This window comes from Trichomonas vaginalis, chromosome VI (genome assembly GCF_026262505.1).
Source record: "Trichomonas vaginalis G3 chromosome VI, whole genome shotgun sequence".
Classification (NCBI taxonomy): Eukaryota; Parabasalia; order Trichomonadida; family Trichomonadidae; genus Trichomonas; species Trichomonas vaginalis.
Window position 1 is genome coordinate 20,001,064 of NC_067208.1, and position 26,273 is coordinate 20,027,336.

Consider the following 26,273-nt stretch of genomic DNA (forward strand, 5'->3'; position numbering starts at 1 on the left):
AGAGGTCATTCACAATATTTCATGTACACATTATAGTTGATTGAAAGAAAGATTCCCAAAATTTGGAATCTTATTTTGCTTCCTAAGAAGAGATTGAAAACCACAGTGCAGGAATTGCATCTTATATCTTTAATATTATGTTTTAACTCTTTAGATTACCAATTATATAAACATTTGTAAATGAAATTGTTTTGATTTCTTCCTTTTCTTTTGTATTATAAAGAATATTCAATACCTTTCGAAATATAGTAAATTTCATCAATATCAATTAAAGTTAGATATAGTGATTATAGAAATAATTTAATTATTTATCATACAAGCATATTTATCTTATGAACAAGCATTACATATCATATAAATCTTAACAACAAATGAATATTCATATAATCTTTTAACTTCCAGAAAATCTTCCAAAAATGAATTTTTTCTCTTCCAAATTTATGCTGTGCTTCCAAATTTGCAACCCTATTGTTTTCTTATTTGAGGCTCCATTAAAATCAAGCCAAGTAAGGATTTCGTGTGGAAAATAATCTTCTCCAAATTTGAAAAAGTGACGCATCATCATTTACTCTCTGAATCTCTCCATTTGACAAAAATGTATATTATTTTTTAATAGCAAAATTGTGTAACATGCATTCTTTTTGAAATTCTAACTTTATCTCCCAAGTCAAGACATGAACAATTAGAAGGAGAAGGAAATAGCATTTTGTTAATTTGTATATATTATATACCATATAAATTAAGCGCATACCGTTCCATTTATAAATTAGAATATATGTGTTATCAGATGAGCTGCTTTTCTTCCACATTTTCAAGCAAGAAACATTTTTAATGAACGAGTTAGCTCCTATATATGTATTCATCTCCCGCCAGTTTGACTCTGAATATCTGCTCATAATAAGCACAAATAATGGTGCATTTTCATTTGTCATTTTTCTTGTTCTAATGCTTTATGATATGCAGTAAGTCGCCCATATTTTAGAATATATTCTTTTGTTTCTTCTTTCCTTGCATGCATTTTGTTTTTCCTTGTCATTATTATTGAAATTAGATAAACATTGATATTTAACAAATCAAATTCAAATAGTTGAAATCAGGCAAGAGAATAGTGAAATGCACACCATTATATATCACATAAGAAATGGTTCAATCAAGATAGCTTGGTGACATCTTCCTTTATTGAAATGAGAAAACTTTTCAATTCAAAAGAAGCCATTCGAAAAAAAAGTTTTATTTCTTCATTTTTATATTGCTATTCATTGTTGTTCTGTTTGCGAATGGAAAGAAATTACCTCATACCGAAGTGTACATGAATTGAAAAATCTTTATTTTTCATTGTAATAAGCTAATATAAATAGTTTCAGCTTAATAAGAATTATATATAATGAATATTTTTTATATATTGAAAAGAGAGGATGTTATGCATGAAATCAACAAACTCATAGCAAATTCAAATTATACACAGCTATATTTTTAAATATTACACAGCAAATCTTTAAATTGATAATGTTTGAGTGGAATAACAAACAGAGGCGATAATAGAGATTCTGTAATTTATTCGAGATTATTCAAGAGTTGCAATTATGGCAGCATAATGTTAACAACCACATCCGGCAGATTTTATATATGATGTCACTTTTTAAAATTGAATGAGCTCTTTGGATAAAGAAAACATTTTTACATCCCAATTAGAGCTTGTTTCTCTTCATGTTATTGGATTATTTGATGATATATCTTCGTCATTTAAGCCAGATTCATTCGCATCCCTTCTGGAGTTTCTACCGACAATAAACTTCGATACAAACGAGTTGAATCGATGTATTGATCTTGCAGCAATTGCTGGATCAGAGTATCCAATTAAAAGCTTCCAGATTCTTGATAAAATGTACGGATATTCACAATTTACTCAAGTTTCTTATCCAGAGGATTTATCAACAAATTTCTGCTGCACATTTCTTCACCGCGAAGAGTGGGAAAACGAAATTATTAAATATTTGATGATGTACCTATTTGCTCGCGTATTTGCGAGTTTAATTTCAAACATTGTCCGTAGAATTGAGAAATTCGAAAGATCAGATATGGATTTCTTAATGGGCTCAATTTATAACATGAACATCGATGCTTCTGTTTATCCAGAAAAAATGCAGCAAATTATTAAACTTTTAGCTGAACCATGGTGCAGCGTCGCTGCAGAAATATCAGTACATGCTCCTGCAGCAACAACTTACAACATTTTATACTGCGAATTGGACTCTACGTTCGAAATTTCATATTTCTTCGCTGTATACTGTTCGCAAGTCAAAATTTTCGATGAAGAATCCGAAATCAACAAAGATCTACTCAATTTTCTCAAAATTATTGAAACAAGATTCGAATCAGCGATAAGTGACTCTTCGAAACGAGAATTACTAGCATTATTACTTTACAATGTCTTTGGACAATTGTTATCCGTACTTCCGGAACTAAAAACTAACGAAGGAATTAATAATATCTACAATTTAATTCTTGTCTACATAGAAAAGGATTCAAACGTTCGGAACTCGATCAAAGTAATTACATTGTTATCATCTTTCCTTGACAAACCCATAGAATACCTTTATTCCCCAAATTTGAATCCAAAAATCAGATTAGAAGCGATGACAATAGCCGTTAGAGGCCAAAACTTCACTACCGATGTTCAGATACCCGATACTATTTCGAAATGGGAGTATTCTCCTAAAGCAAACGAGATTTGCAGAAAATGTATTCAATATATCAACAATTCTATGAAAGATTACATCCAATTCCCCAAAGAATTCCATGGATTCATCATCCAGATATCGCATGTCAGTATTACTGACTTCCAAACGCTTTTAAAGAGTCTCCAAGCGAAAAAGGACTATTGCGCTTCTCTTTTCTTCGACGAAATGAGTTATTTCTTGATGCATGGTGAATACAAAGACCTACAATCAGTTGCAAAGCGTATTGCCGTTGAAGATAATATTGATAGATACGTAAAGTCATTTAACTTGATTGGAGTCAATTGCAAATCATCATATAAATATACCTCATTGACAAACTGCAACAATAACCCTCTAGATAGCTATATTGGACAAAATGAACTTTCAAATGCGTTTATTTCGTTTAAGGAGACAAAATGCAATATGACAATCGATATTCCTACTGATATTAGTATGCATTTGGCCGATTGGAGAAGAAAAATTTCAACATATACAAAACAAATTTATTATTTAGAGAAAAGTTCATTTGTAAAGGCAGATGATGAGAAACAACCCGATCCAGAATTATATGACGATAACAAATCATTGATTTATTCGTTGATTAACTACATAACATTTGCATATCAGAGTGGAGTCAACGAAATGCCTTCTCTGAAGTCACTCATCAGCTTATTGGTCCATCCTAATATTGATATCGGTAACAAAGCTCTTTGGGCTTTGCAGTATTCCATATTAAAACTTCTTCCCCTTTCTCCAATCATTATTAGCACAATCCTGAAGCTCAGCCTGTCTAAGGAATTTTTGACCGCTCCGAAAATCACTCTGAATCTATCCGCTCTTTGCATTATTATCCCGGTTCTCAGATATCAATTGTCTTTCCAAGCAATGGCTGATATCGAGAAGCTCATATTCTACGGCCTTCTGCAACAATCATTCGCCGCTAGAACGAAAGCTTTGGAATTGGTTGAGATAATTCAAGAATCCAGCCAATTTGCAAAATTTATCGTTACCAATAGGAATAAAATATCAGAACTTGGTCAGAAAAGAGCGGCAATGTTCGTTGGAGTTGGTTTAAGCAAAGAATTATCGGATATTGATTTATCTTTCAAAGATATTGCAAATTCATCGAACAATGCTCTTTATTTCATATACTTTGCTGCATTTTGCATGGTCTTACATAAGAAAGATCAACAATTAGAGTCACAATTGTTAGAATCAATTGATACATGTCCGGATACACTTCTAACGATATCTAATGGATATTTCTATTGTCTAACTCTATGTTTCAGAGCTATTTGTTCCTCAATTCCCGATACAATCATGAATACAGCATATGGAGTGATAAATCCCAACCAAAACACAGATTTCTACTTCGCTCTTGCGATTTCTCATGTTCAAATGAAAGACCAAGATGCAATTTTCCGAAATCTGGCCAATCATCACCCACGAGGACAAGCAGCAGCGTGTTCTCTCGCTTATATTCTGTCTCTTAATGACGAGTTCTGCACGATGCAGGCAGAAAAATACACTCCTGGCTTCAAATATTTCCATGATAATCTTTTGAAGTACTACAGGAAAGGAATTGTCCCAGAAATACCATCTCATACTATCAAGAATGAATATTTCAAGACAGCTGACTCTCTAATGCCTTTGTTTTCCATTTCTATGTTCTTGGCTGCCCTTGGAAACATATTTAAGAAGCTGATTTACATCTACAACTCTCCAAGAAGAGGTATTTTCGGTCTTTGTTACTCTCCTCCAACTAATTTCGAACATGAATGTTGCGATACTTCAGTTTTCACTTTTATTTACAACATGACGTCCATTGATATGGATTGGCCGAAGATGTGCGCTGAATATGCATTAACACAATGGGTTTTCTTCGGAAATATTTCCGATGAAATGGCAGAAAGTATTTTACCTTTCTTTATCGGCACAGAATTCTCCACAAATATCCTTGCCAGTCACTTTTCCACTCTTCTGAGAAAATTTGTCGACCAATCAGTGAATTTATCATCCAGATTGAAGGCGATTTGCAACCAGTTCGACATAACAATGCGTACATCTGAGAAGATATGCAACGAGCAGATCAGTTTCTTGTTCGGAAAGCTTCTTGCTGTTGGATTCACCGCGATTTCGTTTGGAGATGAGAGTTTACGCGAGAAAGGCTTCAATCTCCTTCTCTGTATCACTTCTGGAACGTATTCTCAAGGACATTCCCAGGAGGAAACAGAGAGATTCATCGCGGAATTGGAAGAATACAAATCTGGTGTCTGCAGTTCGTATTCTGACATTGATTTATCAGTAAGTTTGCTTTCACAGTGTCTATCAAACTATTTCACACAGATGTCGGAGCTGTTTATCTCTGCTGTTTTTCATTTGGAAAAAGAATTCCATCCACAAGCGATAAATCGAAGAAATTCAGTTGTTTTAGCAAACATTGATACACAAGAACGTGGAAAAGATATCGCAATTCCAAAATTACTCAATTTATTGCAGCCATGGTTGAAATTTGCTGATCTTTCCTCAAAATCAACGCTTATTAACAACTGCCCTCGCATGCTCTCATGCTATACACCTTACACGTTCATCTCCTCTTTACTTAGTTTGAGATGTGCAGATCCACTCAGCTCCGCAGTGGCCGCAGTCATCGCAGGCATGGCCAGCAGCTCTCCAAACAACGCTCTGACGACATTCGCCAACTTATTATACGTAATTAACGTGAAAAAGGATTTATATCCTCAAACTTTGTCGTCATTGACACTTGTATTGACAGTTATGAGCTCTACATTGTCCCCTCACCTCTTGGCTGTCACGAGAGTTGAATCTTGGTTCGCATTAAACGCATCTTACATAAAACAGCAGTTTGACTTCAAGAAGACCATGAAAGTATCAATCGAAATATTAACGCAGCTGATCGACGAAGGCTCCGATGATATTTTGGCTCATAGACATTTGATATTAGCTTTTGCTTTGATAACAGGGCCAATCTTTAAGGACAAATGCGAAGAATTGATGTCGGCAATCACCAAACAGGCCATAAACGCCAATTCCAAGCACCTTTACCTTAATTTCCCTCAAACTCACGCCGACCAATTAACTCGCGGCATCGTTTCTGGTCACAGGCCTGAACAGATTGTTGATTGGTACAGCTCTTTCAGTCAGGAACAGATGGTACAAGTGAAAGATATGCTCTTGAAGTGGGCTTTGTGCTGTTTGGACTTACCTGTATCAGCGTCTGCCTTTGCCTTACTCAATGTCCTGCAAATACCTCTCAACGAGGACGAAAACGAGGCAATTGCTATGACTTTGATAAGATTCGCTCAGAGTTTACATAACTCTACAACAACCGTTTTGGATGAAAACGGTTTGAACTATTTGATGACAGCAAACAACGGATTTATCTCAGAAAAGCTGTATGGAATCGTTATTATCTCAAGCGGACTCATGCTTCTCAAAAGTAACTTGAATATGAAGTTATTAGAGATAACAAGCTCATTCTTAGCATGCACAGATGATGAGTTGAGTCCGATATACTCAGCATCGTTGTTATCCGTAAAAGAAGCGTTCGAAAAAGAAGAATTATTGACATCTATGGATTTCAGCAATATATTATTGATTATTCTGACGAATATCAACTCAGAATCATCACTGAGTATTGTAAGAAGAGTTCTTTGTGTCTGTTTCGTTAAGAAACCACAGTGGTGTCAAATATTATTGCCTTTCATCCAGTTTTGCTTAGCTCCTCTTGTCTGGAACCAACGCGGAGACAAGAGCAAGTACCAATCCGTGTTCGCGGCCGCTGAAGATACTTCTTTGAAGATGTTGATCAACACAACTTCTGATAAATACATCAGAACGTTCTATTGGCACGCAGTTACTGAACTATCCCAAAAGAACATCTCAGATGCTGCTGCTTTCTTTGCAAAAATCACTAAATACGGTGATTCTACTGAAGCACAAGCGAGTTACTTACTTTTATCGGCAATGCTTGATAAATTCCACGTTTCCGAGAAAACACCAGGCATCCAGATCGCTCTTCTCCAGGCTGTAAACACTAGAGATGAATTTTTGGTAGATTCAGCGACGGTTTTCCTAAAAAGTGCCGTTCGTGCAAAAGTGACAACAATTTCGCAAGTTGGTTCAATGAAGAAAACGAAGGAATTTCCGGAAATACAGACGAGTGTTTACATAGAAAATGTTGTTTGGAATTATTATAATGGAGCATTTGATTCTTATAAAACTTGCCCTCCTTTGCAAGTTGTTGACTTGGAAGATGCTAATTATATCCCTGAGAAGGCTAAAATTGAGCCTTTCTCTACTTGGTACAATTGTATCAACGTTTTACCTGATTTACAATCTGTACTGAATATTGCAGACTTAGGAAGGTTTGCTTAGCGTTTATGTTTTATAGTTACCATTTTATTTTGTTTATTGTTCTAAATATTTGTTAATTATTTTCGTGAATTTCAAATTTTTGTTCGACAAACACTATAACAGTTATGCAAAATTATAATAATACAAGTAGTTATTTTCAATAATGATGTAGTTCAGTAACGAAATGCAAATTTAATACAAACAGATGATGGGGTTAAAACTATTCGTAATACAACTCGAGCAATGAAATACGCTACAGGAGCTATTCTTGAAATTATGCATCATAATGTTCCAAAATGAAATTTATTTAATTATGATTTATCATGGTTATATTAGATTGATTTGTAGATGAATCGGTCCTAAATAGATATTATCCAATAGTATTTAGTTTCTATAATCAATTGAATGTATCTTTTCTTTAACTGCTAGGGATTGTTGTAATATTCTTTTGGTAGTTATATTAGTAAATATATAGAACAGAAAACAGGACATATGCAAATGAACACCTAGTGTAGATTTGACATATAACTTGGCAAAAATTGAATATTGATTTTGAAACTTGAAAAATGATATGAGTACAAGAAAATCCGTTTATTTATAAACAAAACAATAATAAAAACAATCCGCATGGTTTGATTGAAAACTAATCAGCTTGATTTTTCATTCAATAACGCTTCCTTCTTGCTTCAGCGGCCTTGCGCACTGCAGCTAATAGTGCCTGTATTTCAGGCAACTGATGCTCATCAAACTTATCCAATAAGATTGTTGTACTGTTACGATGATGTTTGTGATGATGGTGATGATCAATTTTGAATTTCTCATCATCCACTGCACAGCTTTGGCGACGCTGTCTCATTCTTTCCATGATTTGAGGATTGCGAACAACCACGAGTGGTTCAGTCATTTTGATTTTTGTTGTAACCGCTGCCATAAAAAATTGAGAGATATTTCAACACTGAAAGAATTTATGAGCAATTAACAATAATGCATAAATACCAATTATACGTCAATTTGATTTTTGAAAAATTTTATGCGAAAAATCAAAAATGATTCAGCATCAATAGATGATCATATAAATTTTATTTTGACAAATATCATAAATTTGAATTGTCATCAGATAAATTGAAAGGAAGGATTTTATGTTGAAAGAAAAATTTGCCATTCGTATTTATTCTTAATTCATTAAAATGAATATTCATGAAGGATGATAAGATTTTTATTTATTTCAAAATTTTATCCGGAATTCTAGGACTTTTCCTGTATATTATTAATTAGTTGTCTGTATCATATATATTTTATGCAGAATTTTTATTTTTTGATTTTTATGAAACTGTTTATCCGTTTCTGTTTTATTATGTGAAACATCAGCACAATCATACAAAAACACAAAATAATCCATCCAAAATCAATTCTGCATAAACGGTCCATAAAATCCAATTTCAGATTGTTTATCAATTTATGGACCATCAACTTCATAAACGAATAAGTGCCCTGAAATCAGTTTTGAGTTTACTCATTGTCAGGTTGAAATAAAACTCTTATTCCTGATCTTCCAATAAAACTCTTAGATGTATCATATTTCAGAAATTTATCATAATGACTATCTTAATAGACTTAGAAATATAATATCAAGTCTATATGTCTATATGTTAAAATATCTCTTTTCTCTATTGTACTCATTCTGAGCAAATACAGTACGTCATATTTCTCTACTAGAGGGTGAATAGTTAACAATCTCACAGTCTGATGGTTTCTCGCGTGTTAACACCTTGCTGGCGTGCTATGACGATAAATTCAAAATTGAGAATTTTGGCAAAAATTTTTGTGGAATCATTTTGGAAATATATTTGATTTTAAAAATAAAAATAAAATAAAAAATATTTAAGGTGAACTTACCGTCAGACCGTCAAAATAAAATTCATTTGTTTCGCATTAATTTGCGATGCGAGATGGGAAAAATAAATCTATGTTTGTAAAACTAACATAATATACATGATTTACTAATATATAAAAACAATAATATAAATTTTTTTCATTCAATTAAAGAATGGATATTCAAGGAGCTCATTGAATGTTGGTCTTTCATTAGGATCCCATTTAAGGCAAGCACTGATAACACTAATGATTTCAGTGTTTGTATTTCCAAGAAATTCTCCAAGAAAAGAATTCTTTTGGGATTCGTCATTATCAACATGGATCTGTTTTCTGAACCAGTATCTCTTCATCTTTTTTGAGGAATTAATTAATTCTTGTGATGGATCGCCAAGAACTTTTGTAATTTGGCGGATAAGGTCTGTTTCGTTCTTGCTTTCGAACAATGGTGTTCCTGTGATCAATTCGAATAGGAGGCATCCGAATGACCAAACATCAATGGAAGAGTTGTAGCCATTGTTGAAAATTACTTCAGGAGCTCTATAGTATAAGCCTTGAACTGTATCGGATGTGCACTCATCATCAAAAGATGAGCAGCCAAAGTCAATAATATATGGGTTTGTGCCTTCAAGCATAATATTTTCTGGTTTTAAGTCGGAATGGATAATTCCACAGCTGTGGATGAGTTGCATTGCTTTAGCAACAGATTTAGCTATGTGTCTGATGTCGCGGAATGGAATTCCAGCAACAAATTTCGATTTGATATAATCGTATAAGTTCTGTTTGTAGAATTTTGTGACTATATATGTAAATTTGGAGTCAGAGAATGTATCTATTAATTCGATTATGTGGGTTTCCGATTGTGTCTCTTTGTTGGTAGATAATGTCTCCAAAAAACGGACTTCTCGCTCAGCTAGTGAGTTATATTCCTCGGAGTTAGCAATGATTTTGATGGCAACATAAGTTTTCTCTTTGTGATCAAAACATTTTAATACTGTGCCGAAAGAGCCTCTTCCGCAGAGTTCTATCTGTTCATAACGAAAGACAATATGATTTGCTTTATTAAAGTTAAAGAAAATATAACCATTGTCTTCAATAATTTCGTTTGTATTGGAATTGTTGTGAAGATAGTATATTTCTTTATAATTTAAAATGTTTAATTTGTCTTGTTCTGAAATGCATGTTGGGTACTTCTTATTGGCAAGTTCTGGTGAGATTGGGTTATGAAAACTAATCGAATCACGAACAAATGCATGTGCATTGTTAAATATCGTGATTGCTGAACTAGCTCTGTGAATACTAAACTTTTGCTTCCTGACAAAAGTCAAATTATCTTGTGCAAACATTATTACTTAATGATTAAAAATTGGATTGTGGCTGATCGAGAAAGTTCAGAAAAATTTCATAGTTTTTCAGAGAATATTGGATCCAAAAATTTTGAGGAAATAATACCAAGATTATATAGACAATTCGGGAACAATTCTCTCTGGAAGAAAAAAATTTTGGATGATGCACGTTTTTAAGGGTGCCCTATAGACGATAGCTCCCCCTCAGAAAAAATAACCTTAAATAAAACCAATGCTTTTCGCGACCTATTTTGGTACCTCCAAAAACATTTTTCTCGGCAAAAAATCAAGTTGATGTATTTTGTTTTGTCATCGTAGATACTCTAATTTTCGCCCAGTAATGTTATATAAAAGGAGCTTTTTTGTCGAAATGCAAAACAAAATTGGCCGTTAATGTGGTGAATTATCGATTTTTGGTACAGCATACTTTCTTATCAATGAATAAATGCAGCTACTTGATAAAAGAGTCTTCAAAAGCAACTTTTGAAAAAAATATTCCTTATTTACATCAAGAGCCGAATACTTTTACGATGAATATTAATAAAATTTGTCGGTATTTATTCTTACAGATTATCAGATCACAAAAGCCAAAAATTGTTTATTATTTTTTTCAGAATAAAAATTTCGAATGTGTCAATTATATCAAATACATACATTTTATTCATACATTACAAATGAAAGATTTAATTTTTGAAAAACCTAAATTTTTTCGAAAATCAAATATTTCGGTGTATTATATGCGCCTTTGTTTAAATTATTCGCCAATTCCTCATCACAAATGTAAGATATTTTGGTATTACAAAAGTTAGTATACAAGTCTCGTGTACGGAGGCACTGCGTTCCTCCGTACGCAATACTTGTGAATTTGACACTTTACAAAACCGTTAACGTATATTTTACAACACAAACACAAACACCAACTTAACCTTAAATATTTATAAAGCCGCCAACCACTTCACCTTACTACTGTAAAAATAAACGTTCTCACTTACAAAAGTATTGCAACTCTTCCCATTGCTGTGCTTCACACAATAGTTCATATTCTTCAGTATCGCTGCTGTCGCTCCAATCGTCAGAGTCAAAATCACTGTCATAGTTTATACCTGTAAGTTTTGACAAAGCTAATGAAACACGCTTACCGTTTGTATCGTATGCTTGTATAAACTTTCCATTCTTCATTCCTTCATAAACGCTCAAACTAACTTTACCCTTTCTCCCTCGTATCTGATAGAATGTATTTTCACGAGGAACGAAGAACAAATTCTTGAACTCATGACCGTTGTAGTTTGTTATCTCAATAGTTTTCGTCATTTATATAAAAATAAAAAAAAATAAACTTAAAAATTAATGATATCACCACTCCCACACGTATGAAAACATCCATTTAAATTTAGGGTAGAAGGTTAGATCTAACCTCATTTCTACCCTCATTTCTACCCTGTTGAATTCATTGCTTTATAACTCTCTTCCTTTCTCCAACTCTTCTAACTTCTTCCTAAGTTCAGCAATGTTGTCCTCATGAAGTTTAATCTCCTTAATATACCTTCTTTATCTAATGGTTGCTTTATCTTTCTAAACTGAACTCTACCATCCTTCATAGTATGAATGTAAAAACCTTCTGGAATAGTTCCTGATTTAATGTATTCTACCAAAAACTTTTGTTTCATTGCTTCAGTGACTTTATTTGTCATTTCAATCAAATAAAAATTTTAATATTAAATAAAAATAACGTTATTTTTTCAGTAAGGAAACGCAGGAGTTTTACGATTTATTTGAGGAGTAGGTTCTGGTTTAAATGTTGGAGTCGGTTTAGGAGTTGACTTTTGAACAGGAGTTTGTACTTCCATAGGTTCAGGAGTCATTGAAGGTTTTGCTTGTGAAGGCGCTGGTTTTGGCGAATGTGTTGGAGTTTGTTTAACTTCAGCTACTTCAGTATTATTTACAACATTTGCTTTATTTCTTTTCAACATCATAACTGCTCCTGCTGTAGCTAGCAAACCTAGTGGGAGACCATATCTTATATAAGGACTTGACCAAATGCTATTTTTGACAGGAGCTGGTGGAACACCTAACCTTGGTGAGACTGCTCTTTGCCATTGTGCAGCTCGTAAGAAATATTCAATAGGTGCTCCATAATCGTTTGGTAAAGTTTGTTTCATAGATGGTGAAGGTTCACGAGAGCTTGATGAAGAACTCATTTATAAGCTTTAAAAATAAACGTTCATCCTTTATTCCTCACTGTCGTCCGCAGCTAAGTTATAGTCATCTAATCTTATTATTGGTATGCCATTAGCACGCACCTGAATGGCAAAGCAACAATCCCTCATAAATCCAATAAGTGGCTTTGGTACATTTTCAGTTGCTAGTTCAATAGGTCCTTTAACAGACAATTTGTATGTTATTGGAGCAGTAGATGTTTGACCTTGCTGGAAGCAAAAGTCCACTTCTGTTGGAAAACCACATAAGAAATGTGTGTTGTCATAGCTATCCCATTTATGTTCCACACTACCATCATCCACCAATGACCTCATAACATCTTCATTAAATCCTATCATATCATTGTTTGTATTGCAAGCGTTCGCAACCATTTCATAAAATACAGGTCCATATGATTTTTCAGGTTCTGCAGGCATATTTCCATAAGCTCCCATGAAAGCTGAAGATATTTAAACTTAGGGTTCTCAAAATTAACATAATAGTTGTCTTTCTTTCTAAATAGTGCCCAAATACTTTTAACATTAATAGGCGTATAAGCTGCTGTAAATGTTGCACTTGAACTATCTGTATTCTTTGAGAATGAACCGTCCATAGGAATCCAATCCATAACTTTAACAGGAAAACATAAAGCCTCGTTTGTATAATGTTCTACAAGTTCTGTATAAATGTTAGGGTCTAAAGAGAATGACTTTGGATGAATGAAACATTCATTAAAATCCATCTTGTTCGAAATAGTTGCTGGGTTACAGTTGTAATAGTAACTGTTCCACTAGCTTCTACTGCCTTCGTTATCAAAGTGAATGGTTCATTCCATGGAACAAATTTATTTGTCGGTGGATTTGAATCTGAAGCAAATGCAACTTTAAGAGTTGGATTGAAAGCAATGATATCATTTACAGATATAGATGTGCATTGTAAGGCGTCGCTACTGAACTTTACTTTAAGCTGAATGTTACCAGCAAATGCAGGAATAAATCTTATAGCTTCTAATGGAAGGAATCTTCTAACAGGAATTCTTAAACGAAGCTTAAAATCAAATGATTTCCTGCTGTAATTGGACCACTAACAATTTGTCCTGTTCTGCATGTTCCCGAATGACTCCATACATCTTCATGTCGAGTCTTTGAGAAAACATCTACTTTCTTTATTTGTTCGGTAGTTTGTGAGTTTGAAGTTATATATGCTTCTTCTCTTGCGTTGTCTTGAGAATATACGATACGACCATTTGCAAGGATTTGATATCCAGCAACTGCATAGAAAGCGTCATCGAAACCAATCCAAAATCCTGGTGGGTTTTTTTATTGGAACCTGAACCAATTTCTTTATCTACAATAAATTGACCTTCCATTTTATACGTAATGAATGTATTGTAAAGGTCCAACATATTTTCACCAGGAGGTGAGAGATTGAATGTTACCCATGTGTTATCTTTAGCAGTTCCAGGTTGTGATGGAATCTTTGCGTCAGAATATTTTCTATTAGTGTCACCAATTTGAACTGCATTGTCTATGATCTCGAAATATGAGCGAATCTGATGAATATGCTCTGCTGGAGTAAATTCGTTTAACTGTTCGTTCTGCATGTATTTACTTCGGATAAAAATATCTATTTACTTCATTATTCTCACTCTTCTTCTTGGCATTCGTGGTGGAAGTTGTTTCTTGACATTTTCAATGAACTGTACATTCTCTTTTGTCTCAACTTCTTTCACTGGTGGGTCAGGGTTCTTTGACTCGGTTTGTTTTTCAATGAAATTCACAAACTTTGCAATAAGCTCTTGGTTCGTTATTGAAAGTACATCTGGCTTCTTTTCTTCTGGTTCTTTTGGTGGCTCAGTTTGAACAGAAGGTTTTATATGGGCTTCGTGGCTTCGCCCTTGCCATGCACCTTAATGTTGTCGCTTTCTGCATTCGCTAATGGAACCTTTCTTTTTCTTACGTATATTTTACCATCTTTACTCTGACTTACGTAATAGAAAGGATGTTGTATTCCTCTTGCGTCATTTAATATAATAGACTCTCGCTCTGATTTTGACAAGCTCATTTTACATCGGTTAAAGTTTTAATTTTGTTTTTTATCTGCAGTCAAATGACTCAGACAAGCCCTACGGACAAGACCCAAGGGGTCATAGATGTTGAAGCATTGAAGAAAGAAATTCGTGAGCAAATTTTATCCGAACTGAAGGAACAAAAACAAGAACAAAAGCCAGAGAGACCAAAGAGAAAACTTAGTGAAAAACAACTTGCTGCATTAGCTGCTGGAAGACAAAAGAACCCACGTTTGCTGGCGAAGAAAGCTAGAGAAGAAGCAAAAGCAAAGGAAGAACAAAAAGCTAAAGAAGCTGAAGCAAAGAAAGAGTAAATGGTTTATTTTTATCCGAACTAAATGTATAGACAAATACCTTTATCTGTTGCGTTCAGTAGTGAAAACCCTGACGTCAAAATAAAGGGGAACAGAGTAACGTTTAAGTTTCCAACAGACTGGATTGTGAACATAAATGAAGAGAAGTACATTGGCATAACATCTATGTATATAACACGTGCTTTCAGAAAGGTTGACTTTATACTTCAAGTCGAGATAGAAAATGACGAACAGTCTTTAAGCGCCCAAAACATTCACATATACAAATACTTTAAAGACGATACAACATTGTTGCAATGTATGATTTCATTTAATGAGATGTTCGAGAAAAAGTTCAACATTGAAGTACAAACTTTACAGCCTTTACGTGAGTTTCTTGCACAACTGAAAGAAGAAGGTAGTCAGCCACAACTTATAGACTTTCATTATGAATTTAATGAAAATGAAGATGGAACACATGACTGTCAGTTTGTTATATATTCACCATTCAATGAAGTAGCTAAAAAGAAAGAAAATCCATTACGTATAAGATTTCAAATCTCTGAACCCAATGAAGACTTCAAAAATGTTTTCAATTATGATGCAATGCTTCCGAGGAAAAATGAATTTTCAAAGATTGTAACACCTGGCATTTGGGATAGAAAGCAAGCTATATTATATTCAAACTTAAGTAAGGGAGTTGAAAATGAGTTCATTGGTCATACAAGAACTTCACCACTTCCTAACCCTAAATACTATAAATTAACTGGCTTCAATCGTGAGTTTTGGATAGACATGTTCTCCACTCATGACCATAACTGCCCAGTGTTCTTACCTCCAGACCATAAGGACTGTCTCTACATTGAAGCACAACTCTTAAACTCTACCATCGCAGTATTGTAAAATCTACGCTAGCTTTATTTTTATCACGAATGACCTCATTTCTGACAAAAATAAATGACCTCATTCATGACCTCATTCATGACCTCATTGCTGACAAAAATAAATGACCTCAGAACTTCAACTTACGAATAAAGCTTGTTTTAGTCGTTATTGAGAAGTTAAACTTTTCAGCAAAGCAAGGACTAGAAGACTTACATAAGTCAAATCCAATCTCTTGACCGTCATAAAGTGCTTTATATAACTTCATAACACTGAACTCAGAGTCTTTGTCAAATTTTCCTTGCGGAACCATTAAACCTTTATCTTCATCATAGAAACACTGAACAGAGTCAGGAAACATTTCATTAGCGGTTAAAGCAATAACATCTTGCTTCACGCCTTTCATTCTGCAGTGAAATGCAACTTCATTTAAATCATTCGTGAGTAAGTCTATGTAAGTCTTCTTTCCACAAAATATTGACTTGTATGCTAAACTTTGTTTTCCAGGTGTTATTTCTGCGAAGTCACTATGAAACTGACCAAGGTTTTTACCAATGAGAACTCTTCCATAACGTTTCTCAAACTCTTCAGCTAAACGAGGGATATCTTCATTGTAGAGATGCATACTGTCGGTATCGCTATAAAAGATGTCCATTCCTAAGTCTTCAGCAGTACAGAATACTTCACACATTATTCTCTTCGACATTGATAGAATGTTAACACCAAGTGGACAGAAGTTAAAGTGTCTGCAAATGCTTTTCGTTAGCTTGAAAATAGTTTTATCTGAACCATCCAAACCTTCGAACTTCACTATATGGTTGTAGTTTCTGATGGCATATCTTATAGCATCTTTGTCATTACTATGGTTATTTTTGACTCAATAGGAGATAGAATAGTTTTGCCATAAATACTGTTCAGAATGAGCTTTATTTTCTTGCAAAGGATTTCCTTCTTTCTTATACTTTAACCTTAACTCAAACAACTTCTTTACTTCATCTCTTATTCTAATATCTCTGTTTCCATCGTAATAGTATCCTTGCAACACTTCACATTTGACACCTTGATATTTTATGAGGTCTTGTAATGTTATATGGTCAACATACATTAAACAGCAAGTGTTTGAACTTCTGGGAACGTTAAGTTCTGGATTTAGTTCAGGGTCACAAACTATTAAAGGAAAGTGTCTATGTATTCCAATCTCTGTTATCTTAATGAGAACAAAGAAGCCAGACATAAACTTTTCACCAATGGGTTCCTTTTGGTCGTCATCGAATAAATGTCTCATGAGATACTCTGTGCTTAGCATCTCATCCTTCATAACCTTTGGAATTCCTTCTAAAGTATACAATCTTGCTATAGCGGATGGATATAATGAAACAGCGTCGAAGTCAGCAATGAGTTTCTCTTTACTCTTTTGTTTCATGTTATCTGACAGCATACATCTTCCACCTTGAATACATCTCGAAATAAATTCTCTTGGTTTATTTGAGAGGTCATAAAGATTTCCATTCGGGAAGTATACTCTGTTCTCAAATAATTTGTTAGCAATTGAACAAATACTAACGTAGTCATAAACGTTTAAATCAAATTCTTTCAATAAGTCATTGCGGAACTTAACAAAACCTTCTCTTAAAATTCTTACATCTTGTTTGCAATAAAACGTGCTATATTTTTCTAAGTCGAAGTGGTTCTCATCTATTCTGCAACCTTTGATGGAATCTATGTTTTTCATGAATGTATCTGCATCCGGATAAACTTACAAGCTTCAGAAATGACACCAGTTCTGTTGTCATTTGCTAACAAAGTACTGCTGTAGTAGTATATATGGAATACTTCTTTCGGTCCTGTTTGTAAGTTAAACATAGCAGGAAATAGTTTAAGCTTCTTATTTATAACACTGTAGAGTCTTTTATAATAATTGCCCGTCCTTTATATAAAACCAGTTATTTGCATTGTTCGTGAACCTTTAATGATGGGAGTTCCTTTCACTTCTGTCATGTGTCTTAAGATGAAGTTTATATCATAACTGAGTTATGGAAATATATTAAACTCTTGTCAGGAAGTCGTTCCAAAAATTCTGTTGCACAGTTCTGACCCCATATGCTTTCACTCACTGAACCATCTTCACTGTCATAACAGATGTTAAAAGCTTTATGAAAGCCATCGGTACTGCACTCAAAGTCAGCAAAGAAAAACATGCTCAGGAATGAACTTACATTTAGCTTTATTTACTTCTTTTGACTCTGCTTTCTTCTTCAGTTGTACACAATACTTTGGAGCATATGTCAAATCTTTAAATGGTGCAAGGTTCTGTTTATATAAGTCAGTCGTATATGTGAAAAGTTCTCCATAAGAAATAGGTTTCAAAATATTTGCACTCCCACAATGTTTCATAACATCCCATAACGGTGTTGTTCTATCATAACGAACTACATATTTTTCTCTCTCTTTGTATAAATCTTCATCTGTTTCTCAATGTTCATTCCACCACACTCCTTCAAGATTTCTATATAGTTGCGAATGAAATATGTTGTCATTGGTAATCTTTTCGTTTAGCATGTAGTGGTCTTCAACAAGAAGTAAGTCAATAGTTCGAGCAGTTTCACATTCTTTTGGTATATATCTCTTTATTTCATTATGTCTTGAGTCATTGAAATAACCAATGGTAACATTAAATGCTATACCTGTTGCGTCAGAAATTTCTTGTACTTTACTTTGAGGAAAGTCTCTAACACGAATGACTTCTCTCATGTGGTCAATAGTCTCTCCATCTACTCCAGCCTGAATGCAAGCATAAACGAAACAATTGTCTTCTGTCATAAGTGTTGCAGTTCTTTTGTTCAGTTCATTGAAGATTTGGTAGCGCTCAAGATTTATAGGTAATGTGCAAAGATACTTCCAGAACTGACCGCTTCTCTTCTTATAAAACTTCTTTTCACCATTATCTTTCCAAAAGCTTTCTATAAGTGCTGGGTTTCCTGTTTGCTTAAGAGCTTCCAAAATGGCTTTCTGGTCATTTGTCAGTGTGCTTTCATCTCTATATGGTCGCTTCTGTGGCTTTCCTTTCTTTACATCTGACATCGTTAAGCCTTCATATTCTGTTAAATCATACATCTTTATTTCGGTAAGATTCTTTATGTTTGTCAAGAAGAAGTCATAGTGCATTTCAACAATACCTGCAGCATTTGCTTCTATCTCTGATATAAAGTTCTCCTTCAAGAGCTGATGTAGTAATGTTCCAATATTATTGAGGTTTAACGTAGAACATTCATACTTTCCACCAAGTTTATAACATACCATCCATCTTTGTTGGAGTTTATTTTAATCTTCTCTAAGAGTCTCATGAAAAACCTTACCGAAATGTTTGTTAAGTAGTCTCTGTTTGGTTCATCTAAAGCTTCGATGTTAAAGTCAATGAGTCTATTGCCTGACTTCACATTTCTCTTCCTATTCTCTTCATCTTTCTTTAACCATCTCTCACCTTCTTTTGGTTTGTCGTCAATGGAACGAATGACATCGTTAGCTTTTGCGAACTTGTTCTATAGCACTTTTAAACATCTCTCTTCTCTGTTGTTTCAGTGTGTCGTCTCTTCTTCTTGTTTCACCAACGTTTGCATTTGTTATGTCAAAACATTTCTCTTCTTACTTCATGAGGTACTGAACGTCTATGATATAAGTCAATAGCAATGTCATTTAAAGGAAATTCTTTGCATGGACTTCGTCCTCGCCGCGTTGCGGCTTTATGAACTCATTGAATTCTATCATAACTTATTGCACCATTATAGTCATTGAGGATGTCAGCGAGTGCCTTTTTGTTTGTTGCGTAATGCTTTGCAACATCTATATTAGCTTCTGTAAGAAGTTGTTTTATTTCCGAGTGTTCTAACTTAGACAACTTCCGATACATCTTTAGTAGGAAATAAAAAAATATTTTTTGAAAAAATTAGATTAGATTTTTTTAAGTTATTTTTCAAAATAATTTAATATTTTTATTTTAATGAAACACATGCAAGATTGCAAGTTCTTTTCATACAATGCTCTCGCTACTGCCATCAAGAATGAGTTCAATGGTGCTTCAAACGTTAATGTTATCTTTAACAAGAAGTTTGTGAAAGAATCTAAGTTTGGTCAGTATGTCAGACCATTAGCTATCGTCATTGACCGCAAACGTTATACTTCACAAGAGTTAGCAGTAGTTTTGAAACAAAAGAGTTTCTTCGTGAATGTCAAAGATACTCATTATACTGTCATAAAGAACTCTAACTTGACTTCTTCAGTATTGCTAAATCTTTCCGAACAGAAAGAATATAAGAAGGGTGAAACAAATGTGAAATATTATCCTTCATCTCTGAAGACAATAACGAACAAAGATGTTATACAGAAATTCTTACCAAAGGTTGAAGAAGCTTCTATTGACATTGACGAAGGAAGTGAAATGGTTGAAGAAATAGACCCTGAAGCTATTTAAGCAAAAATATATTTTTGGTTAGTCTTCATATGGATATTTTACAACAATTCCCCAATGTATAAACTTTTCATACGCTTTTTCATAAGCTTTATATACCTTCAGAAATTTTGCATAATCTTTAGAAGCATTTAGATATTGTTTAAATGCTTTGTATGTCTTCAGAAATTTTGCATAATCTTTTACATGTTGTTCGTTCTCTTCTTCTGTCATGAGTTCCGAATATTCTAAATTCATGTTCTTTCATATGAGATAAAATTTTATAAAAAAATAAAATTAGCTTAGATTTTTTTATTCTTCCTCTTTGAAGTTGTCGAAATATTCTGTTATCTTTTCCTTCAGTAGCGGTAAGTCTTCTTTGAAGGTAAGTATTGTACAACCTTTGATGTCATAGTGTGTTTGAGGAAGAGTATTTTTGACAATTTCCTTTATTTGCTCATTCGGTGTCATTGAAATCGGTAAGTTTTCACGATAGAACCAGTTTCTGTCAGATTTGTAAATCTTAGCAAGGTCGTAAAAGCTTTTGTTGTTTCTTCTGACTAAATGCAACATAACCATATCTCTATCTTCTTCTTTCTCCAACTCTTCAGCGTAAATCATATACTTATAACTCTTTTCCTTTCCTTTTGGTACGAACGTGGTATTCTTTTCTGTATGCTTTTGTCTTTGGATTCAATGACTTCATCTTTTGCTTGAAGTTTCTTTTCCATCTCTCCACGTTCTGCTTTATATAGTTCATCTAACATCATGAAAATATAACAAGCATAACGAGGTGAAGCCCACATTGCTACAGCATTTACAAAAGTCTATGAACATAATAACCTTTCAAACCAGGTGCCAAATTCTTGCGATTTTCGTACGGAATCTCTTCCCTCGGTTTTCCGAGGGAAGCAATCATATGAGGAAATTCTTCTAAAAGTTCTTTTTGCCTGTTGGTTTTCAAACCAATGATATGCTTGCTTTGTAGAAAGAAGAGCATTCATTATACTTTGCATTTGGTACATGTCATCTTTGACTGAACGAATGAGTCTCAATTGTTTGTTATACTGTATGTATTCGTATTCTTCATTTATGGCTTCATGAACGATAGCAGTTGTTGTGTTCTCTGTTGTTGACATATCTGTCTTTACATACAAAATAAAAAAATAAATAAAAATAAAATTAGCGTTATTTTTTCTATCTTTCACAAAAGACCAAAAATAAACGCTTTACATGTATTTTTCAGCAACTTCGTCAAATAATTTTATAGCTTTATCTATCTCATCTACTTCAAACGTTTCTTTACCTTTTATGGGAGCACCATACATTTTCTCAAACTTTTCGAGTAGTTCTGTTTCTGCGGCTCTCATATCATTAACGAACACAACCTTGACTCTATTGACTGTACTGTCATATCTTTGAGTTATATTATATGTCCTTCCTATCTTATATCTTTTTGTGTTGAAGTCCTTCGGTTTCTGAACGATGTAAAGTAAGCCTTCACTGCAACGTTCCGTATCGAATGAACCATAAGTTATGAAGTTATATCCAACAACTGGGTCAATCCATAACAAAACTATTGGTATAAGACTTTTGTCGATGAGATATGCTGTAGTTCCATAGAATCTTACTGATATCATAAGCTCAGGATTTCTTGTCAAAATTTTCTGAGTTGAAGCATTTCTAACCCACTCGTGTGTTTTCTTTCCAGATGGAGATATAATGTCTGACAAAGAATATTTGTTGTATTTCTTTGAGTATCTTACGTTTAAATCACCTATTCTAACCAATTTGGTGTCATTGTCTATCTTTCTAACTGTTTCAAACTCAATGTTTGACATATATGTCTTTACATACAAAATAAAAAAATAAATAAAAATAAAACTAACTTTATTTTTTCTGTCTTAAGGAAATTCACGATTTTTGTTGCTGAATTCAGCAAAAATATATTTTAGGGTAGATGGTTAGATCTAACCTCATTTCTACCCTCTTTTCTACCCCAGTTATTTTATAAGCGTTTTACATGGTAAACGTTATTTTTTAAATTTTGTGAAAACTCAACGGTTTGACACATGCCCTAAAAATTATTTTACTCAGAATTTTGTTGCTGAATTCAGCAAAAATAATGTTTAGGGTAGATGGTTAGATCTAACCTCATTTCTACCCTCTTTTCTACCCCAGTTATTTTATAAGCGTTTTACATGGTAAACGTTATGAATTCGTGAGACTTTAAACAGTTTTGTAGCTTCTATTTCTTCTTTTAGTACATCGAATGTTTTAACAATGCCGAAAGTTTCTTTATATTTCTTCTTGACATCAGATAATAGGAAATCGTCAGCAGTTGGATAGTTTTTGTTCAGAAATGCTAACATGTCCATTTTATCTTCTGCTGGTTTTTCTGCTTCTTTCTTTAAGTCTGCATAGTCGTTTCTCATACGTTCTATCTCTTTGACGGAGTAGTTATATCTCCTCATTGCTGCTTTACATTTAGAACATTGCGGGTTCATTTTTGCGTTATACATTGAAATAAAACCAGCTAAAACAACTAAAGCGTCAATTGCTCTCTTCATCTCAAACATAGCGGGTCTTATTTGTTGTTCCATACTTTGCCTCTTCTATCTTTATCTCTTATCTGCCATACACATTCAGCAACTAACGAAACAAAGTTGTCGTAGGTCTTAAATTCTTCAGATTTATATATGTCAGAGATGTTCTTATATACCATGTCGCAATCTTTGTCCATAACCTTATGGTTGCAATGAAATCCTAGAAACTCATAGTTTACCTTTCGTATGAACTTCTTTATTTCTACTGAGTCAGTTGCTTTGACTTCAATTTCATCGAATTCAGGAATAGTGAGTTTTTGTTGTTGGATTTCAGGTAGTTTGGGTAAATGGTCGATGAGGTCCTGCATTTCATAAAGATACTGTTCATTTGTTTCATCTTTCGCACTACAGTCTAAATTACTTGTTAAAAGTTCTTGCTTTATCTTCTGGATTTCTGTTTCAAAAGTATATGAAGAAGGAATGAAGCTTTTCATCTCTACTAACATAGATGTTGGATTCATGACTAACGAGTTTGGTGCTGTTGTTTGAATTGTTGTTGTGCCGATTGTTGAAATCATATCTTTTATACAAAATAAAAAAAATAAATAAAATAAAACTAACTTTATTTTTTATTTCGGGAAAATTCATGAAAATTCAAGAGGGTAGAAATGAGGGTATAAATGAGGTAGAAATGAGGTTAGATCTAACCTCTTCACCTAAACATTATTTTTGGGTCCTTTACACTCATTACGAAGAAGTCTTGACAAAACATTTACGAAGAAGTCATGACAAATTCAAGAGGGTAGAAATGAGGTGAAAAAACAGGTGAGATCTCACCTCTTCACCTAAAATATATTTTTGGTGAATTCAATAAAAATAAATGGTTCATTTACTCACAATATTTTTGTACAAAACGACCCCAAACTTTTAACTTCTTTTCTGCAGCTTCAAATGCTATCTTAGCGAGTTCATATTCTCTAAATTCTCTCTTTAAATCTTCTTGTTCCCATTGGTCTAGTTCGTATGGAGAATCTCTATAACCATAATATATCTCACGTTCATGTTCTAATTGTTTTTCACACATTTTTCCAACTTCTTCTTCGAACAAAGGTTTAGCATTCTCCACTGTATCTTCGAGTTCTTCTTCATCTAACTTCTCATGAACTTTCTTGTCTATGGAGTCCATAATTTTTCCAACTGCTATGCAATATTTTGGAGAAGCCCACATTGCTATATAGTTTATAAGTCTTGGGTCTACATACGTTCCTCTAACCTGTTTGATTTCATCAGGAATTCCTGCATGAATTTTGTATAAAAAGCAACCGTCGGAATTCCGGCGGTTGCTATATTCTTCACAAAATGCCTTATAATACTCTTCCCAGGACTTATTTTCCAACAACTTTCTAAAGTCTTTCCTAAACTGCTGACACATCTTTGTTACATTAATGTAACCATCCTTGTCTCTACGTAAGACTTCAATACCGTTATAAGTGCCTTTTGTGAATGTTTCGCCATTAGATTTGTTCGTGAACGTTTTTGCTTCGACTGACATTTCTGTTCTTACATACAAAATAAAAAAATAAATAAAAATAAAACTAACTTTATTTTTTCTATCTTAAGGAAATTCATGAAAATTCATGAGGGTAGAAATGAGGGTAGAAATGAGGGTAGATCTAACCATCTACCCTAAACATTATTTTTGGTCATGGACTTCGTCCTCGCCGCTTTGCGTCTTTATGTTAAAATAAATGGTACCATTAATGATATCATGACTGTTCTCGTTCATGTCTGATTTACATCTAATGAAAAAGTTTAGAAGAATTTTCTTATTCTTTCTGGCATATTTTTGTCTTTCCAGTACTCCCGCTCTAATGGTCCCAGATGTGTTGGCTTCGACTCTCTCAAGTTCTTAGATGGTATAACATCTTCAACGCCTCCTTCATATCTTACTTTATAAGTGTCATCGTTTATGTTGTAGCCAAGTATTTCAATAACCACTCCTCGCTTTGCTTCGTCAATGGTTTCAGCAAGTTTGCCATTACTACTTTCGACTAATTTATGTCGAGGGTAAAACGCAATAGAGTCGTCGGCAGCTTTTATAAGATATCCATTACCTTGCGTAGAGTCTACGATATAATAATTTCGACTTAACCTTAAACGTTTCTTTGTCAACGGTTTGTCGTCAAGAACTACACGAACTTTTGTACCAGGAATGAGGGTAAATTGTGTTGAATTTCTGATATTTTGTGTTTGGCTTCGTTTCTTTTGTATATACTTTTCTTCTTGTTGTTGTGTCATTGAATTTGGTGTATGTCCTGTTGTAGAATTTGTTGAGGAATTATATACTTCGAGAAAATGTTTCATTGTTTCTTCGGTAAAGTCTCGCTCTTGATTTAAATCTCTGAGCGTTCTTATGAAGCGATTAATGATACCTAAAATATTATGGTTATGGTCTTCAGTAGTGTAGTGAGTTATGTTATGCTTAATGAGAAATTCTGTGATTTCGTTGCTGAGGTATGCACTGTCTTGGTCTGATGTTAAAGTACTTGGGCTATGTTCTGCTACAAACTTTTGTAAAACTCTTAACACTTCACGAGTTCCTTTATTTCTCATTATATACGCAAAAGCTTTGCGAGTGTTAACATTTATGAAGATGAGGAATGGTTTATGTCCTCCTTTTCTGCTTTGAATGAGAGTGTCAAATTGGTATGCGTCAGGAGTGTTGGAGTAAATTGGTAAAAAGTAGTCGTAAGGGTTTATTTTTGTTTGATGTACAACATTTTTGTCAAAGAACCTTTTCACTTCAGCTCTGTTAGTAAATCCCCGACTCTTTGCAGCTTCATTGAACTTCTTAAATGACCTCCATGGATGTTGTTCGAATACTTCTTTCAAGCTCATTTATGTAAAGTTAAAGAGTTTATTCTAGGCTCAAGCGCGTTCATTGAACTCTATACCATGCGAATACAGTCATAAATGGTGGCATATAATCTGCACCCGAGCCTGTTGGATTTGTTGTGAAAGTATGGACATGATTTCCTCCTGGTTCAGTTTGTCGAAAAGTCTTTTTTGCTGAATTGTTATAAGATGGAGATAAAACGTCATTGCCAGATTTATATTCTGAGTTGTATAATGGGTGGTCTCTTAATGAGTGGCTATGGTCGCCAGAAAAGTTTGTAGTTCCTGTATGAGTGTGCGCAGGTAAGTTTGCTTCAGTAATTTTCTTCGAACCCCCTGTTTGCTTTGAAGAGTTAGCACAGTATAAGAATTTGTCTACAATCTGTTCCCAAGTACCAAAACCTAAAACTGTTTCTGGATTTGTTGAATTCATTGACGTATAAATAGAACCTATAGGATATAATGTTTCAAGAATCTGAGTCTTTAATGTTTGAAGCTCTGTTTTATCTGCTTTCTTATCTAACATTGTTGGTAGTTCATATGCTTCAAAGTTTCTGGCATGATCTTCGATATTCCTGCAACTCTTATCTAAATTGTTAAGAGTATCTTTTACGCTTGTACTCGGATTCTCTAA

At 33.8% G+C, this 26,273-nt stretch overlaps 9 protein-coding genes and 4 pseudogenes across 13 annotated transcripts, besides 2 other annotated features; 4 read left to right on the forward strand and 9 right to left on the reverse strand.

Annotated features, from left to right (window-relative positions):
* Nucleotides 1-1,649: 1,649 nt before the first annotated feature.
* On the forward strand, nt 1,650-7,118 carry TVAGG3_0896720 (uncharacterized protein; the record flags this gene model as incomplete). The annotated part of the gene is made up of 1 exon (XM_001325182.1): nt 1,650-7,118. One exon carries the CDS (start codon nt 1,650-1,652, stop codon nt 7,116-7,118), a length of 5,469 nt encoding a protein of 1,822 aa, XP_001325217.1.
* Nucleotides 7,119-7,761: 643 nt separating this feature from the next.
* Nucleotides 7,762-8,028, reverse strand: TVAGG3_0896730 (uncharacterized protein; the record flags this gene model as incomplete). The annotated part of the gene is made up of 1 exon (XM_001325181.1): nt 7,762-8,028. The coding sequence occupies one exon, from the start codon at nt 8,026-8,028 to the stop codon at nt 7,762-7,764; it is 267 nt and encodes an 88-aa protein (XP_001325216.1).
* A 1,105-nt stretch (nt 8,029-9,133) lies between these two features.
* On the reverse strand, nt 9,134-10,315 carry TVAGG3_0896740 (protein kinase protein; the record flags this gene model as incomplete). The annotated part of the gene is made up of 1 exon (XM_001325180.1): nt 9,134-10,315. One exon carries the CDS (start codon nt 10,313-10,315, stop codon nt 9,134-9,136), a length of 1,182 nt encoding a protein of 393 aa, XP_001325215.1.
* A 177-nt stretch (nt 10,316-10,492) lies between these two features.
* Nucleotides 10,493-10,527: a mobile genetic element.
* A 591-nt stretch (nt 10,528-11,118) lies between these two features.
* Nucleotides 11,119-26,273: part of a mobile genetic element that runs on past the window's edge.
* TVAGG3_0896770 (uncharacterized protein) lies at nt 12,055-12,513 on the reverse strand (the record flags this gene model as incomplete). Its single annotated transcript, XM_001325177.1, has 1 exon — nt 12,055-12,513. The coding sequence occupies one exon, from the start codon at nt 12,511-12,513 to the stop codon at nt 12,055-12,057; it is 459 nt and encodes a 152-aa protein (XP_001325212.1).
* On the reverse strand, nt 12,544-13,253 carry TVAGG3_0896780 (annotated as a pseudogene). The gene has a single exon. A coding segment is annotated over exon 1 (710 nt).
* TVAGG3_0896790 lies at nt 14,142-14,575 on the reverse strand (annotated as a pseudogene). The gene has a single exon. A coding segment is annotated over exon 1 (434 nt).
* TVAGG3_0896800 (uncharacterized protein) lies at nt 14,621-14,893 on the forward strand (the record flags this gene model as incomplete). Its single annotated transcript, XM_001325176.1, has 1 exon — nt 14,621-14,893. One exon carries the CDS (start codon nt 14,621-14,623, stop codon nt 14,891-14,893), a length of 273 nt encoding a protein of 90 aa, XP_001325211.1.
* Nucleotides 14,918-15,775, forward strand: TVAGG3_0896810 (uncharacterized protein; the record flags this gene model as incomplete). The annotated part of the gene is made up of 1 exon (XM_001325175.1): nt 14,918-15,775. One exon carries the CDS (start codon nt 14,918-14,920, stop codon nt 15,773-15,775), a length of 858 nt encoding a protein of 285 aa, XP_001325210.1.
* TVAGG3_0896820 (organellar and viral DNA polymerase type B) lies at nt 15,885-16,379 on the reverse strand (the record flags this gene model as incomplete). Its single annotated transcript, XM_001325174.2, has 1 exon — nt 15,885-16,379. One exon carries the CDS (start codon nt 16,377-16,379, stop codon nt 15,885-15,887), a length of 495 nt encoding a protein of 164 aa, XP_001325209.2.
* TVAGG3_0896830 lies at nt 19,813-20,222 on the forward strand (annotated as a pseudogene). Its single transcript has one exon. A coding segment is annotated over exon 1 (410 nt).
* Nucleotides 22,385-22,941, reverse strand: TVAGG3_0896840 (annotated as a pseudogene). The gene has a single exon. A coding segment is annotated over exon 1 (557 nt).
* TVAGG3_0896850 (uncharacterized protein) lies at nt 23,634-24,296 on the reverse strand (the record flags this gene model as incomplete). Its single annotated transcript, XM_051251084.1, has 1 exon — nt 23,634-24,296. The coding sequence occupies one exon, from the start codon at nt 24,294-24,296 to the stop codon at nt 23,634-23,636; it is 663 nt and encodes a 220-aa protein (XP_051086559.1).
* Nucleotides 24,557-25,042, reverse strand: TVAGG3_0896860 (integrase core domain containing protein family; the record flags this gene model as incomplete). The annotated part of the gene is made up of 1 exon (XM_051251085.1): nt 24,557-25,042. The coding sequence occupies one exon, from the start codon at nt 25,040-25,042 to the stop codon at nt 24,557-24,559; it is 486 nt and encodes a 161-aa protein (XP_051086560.1).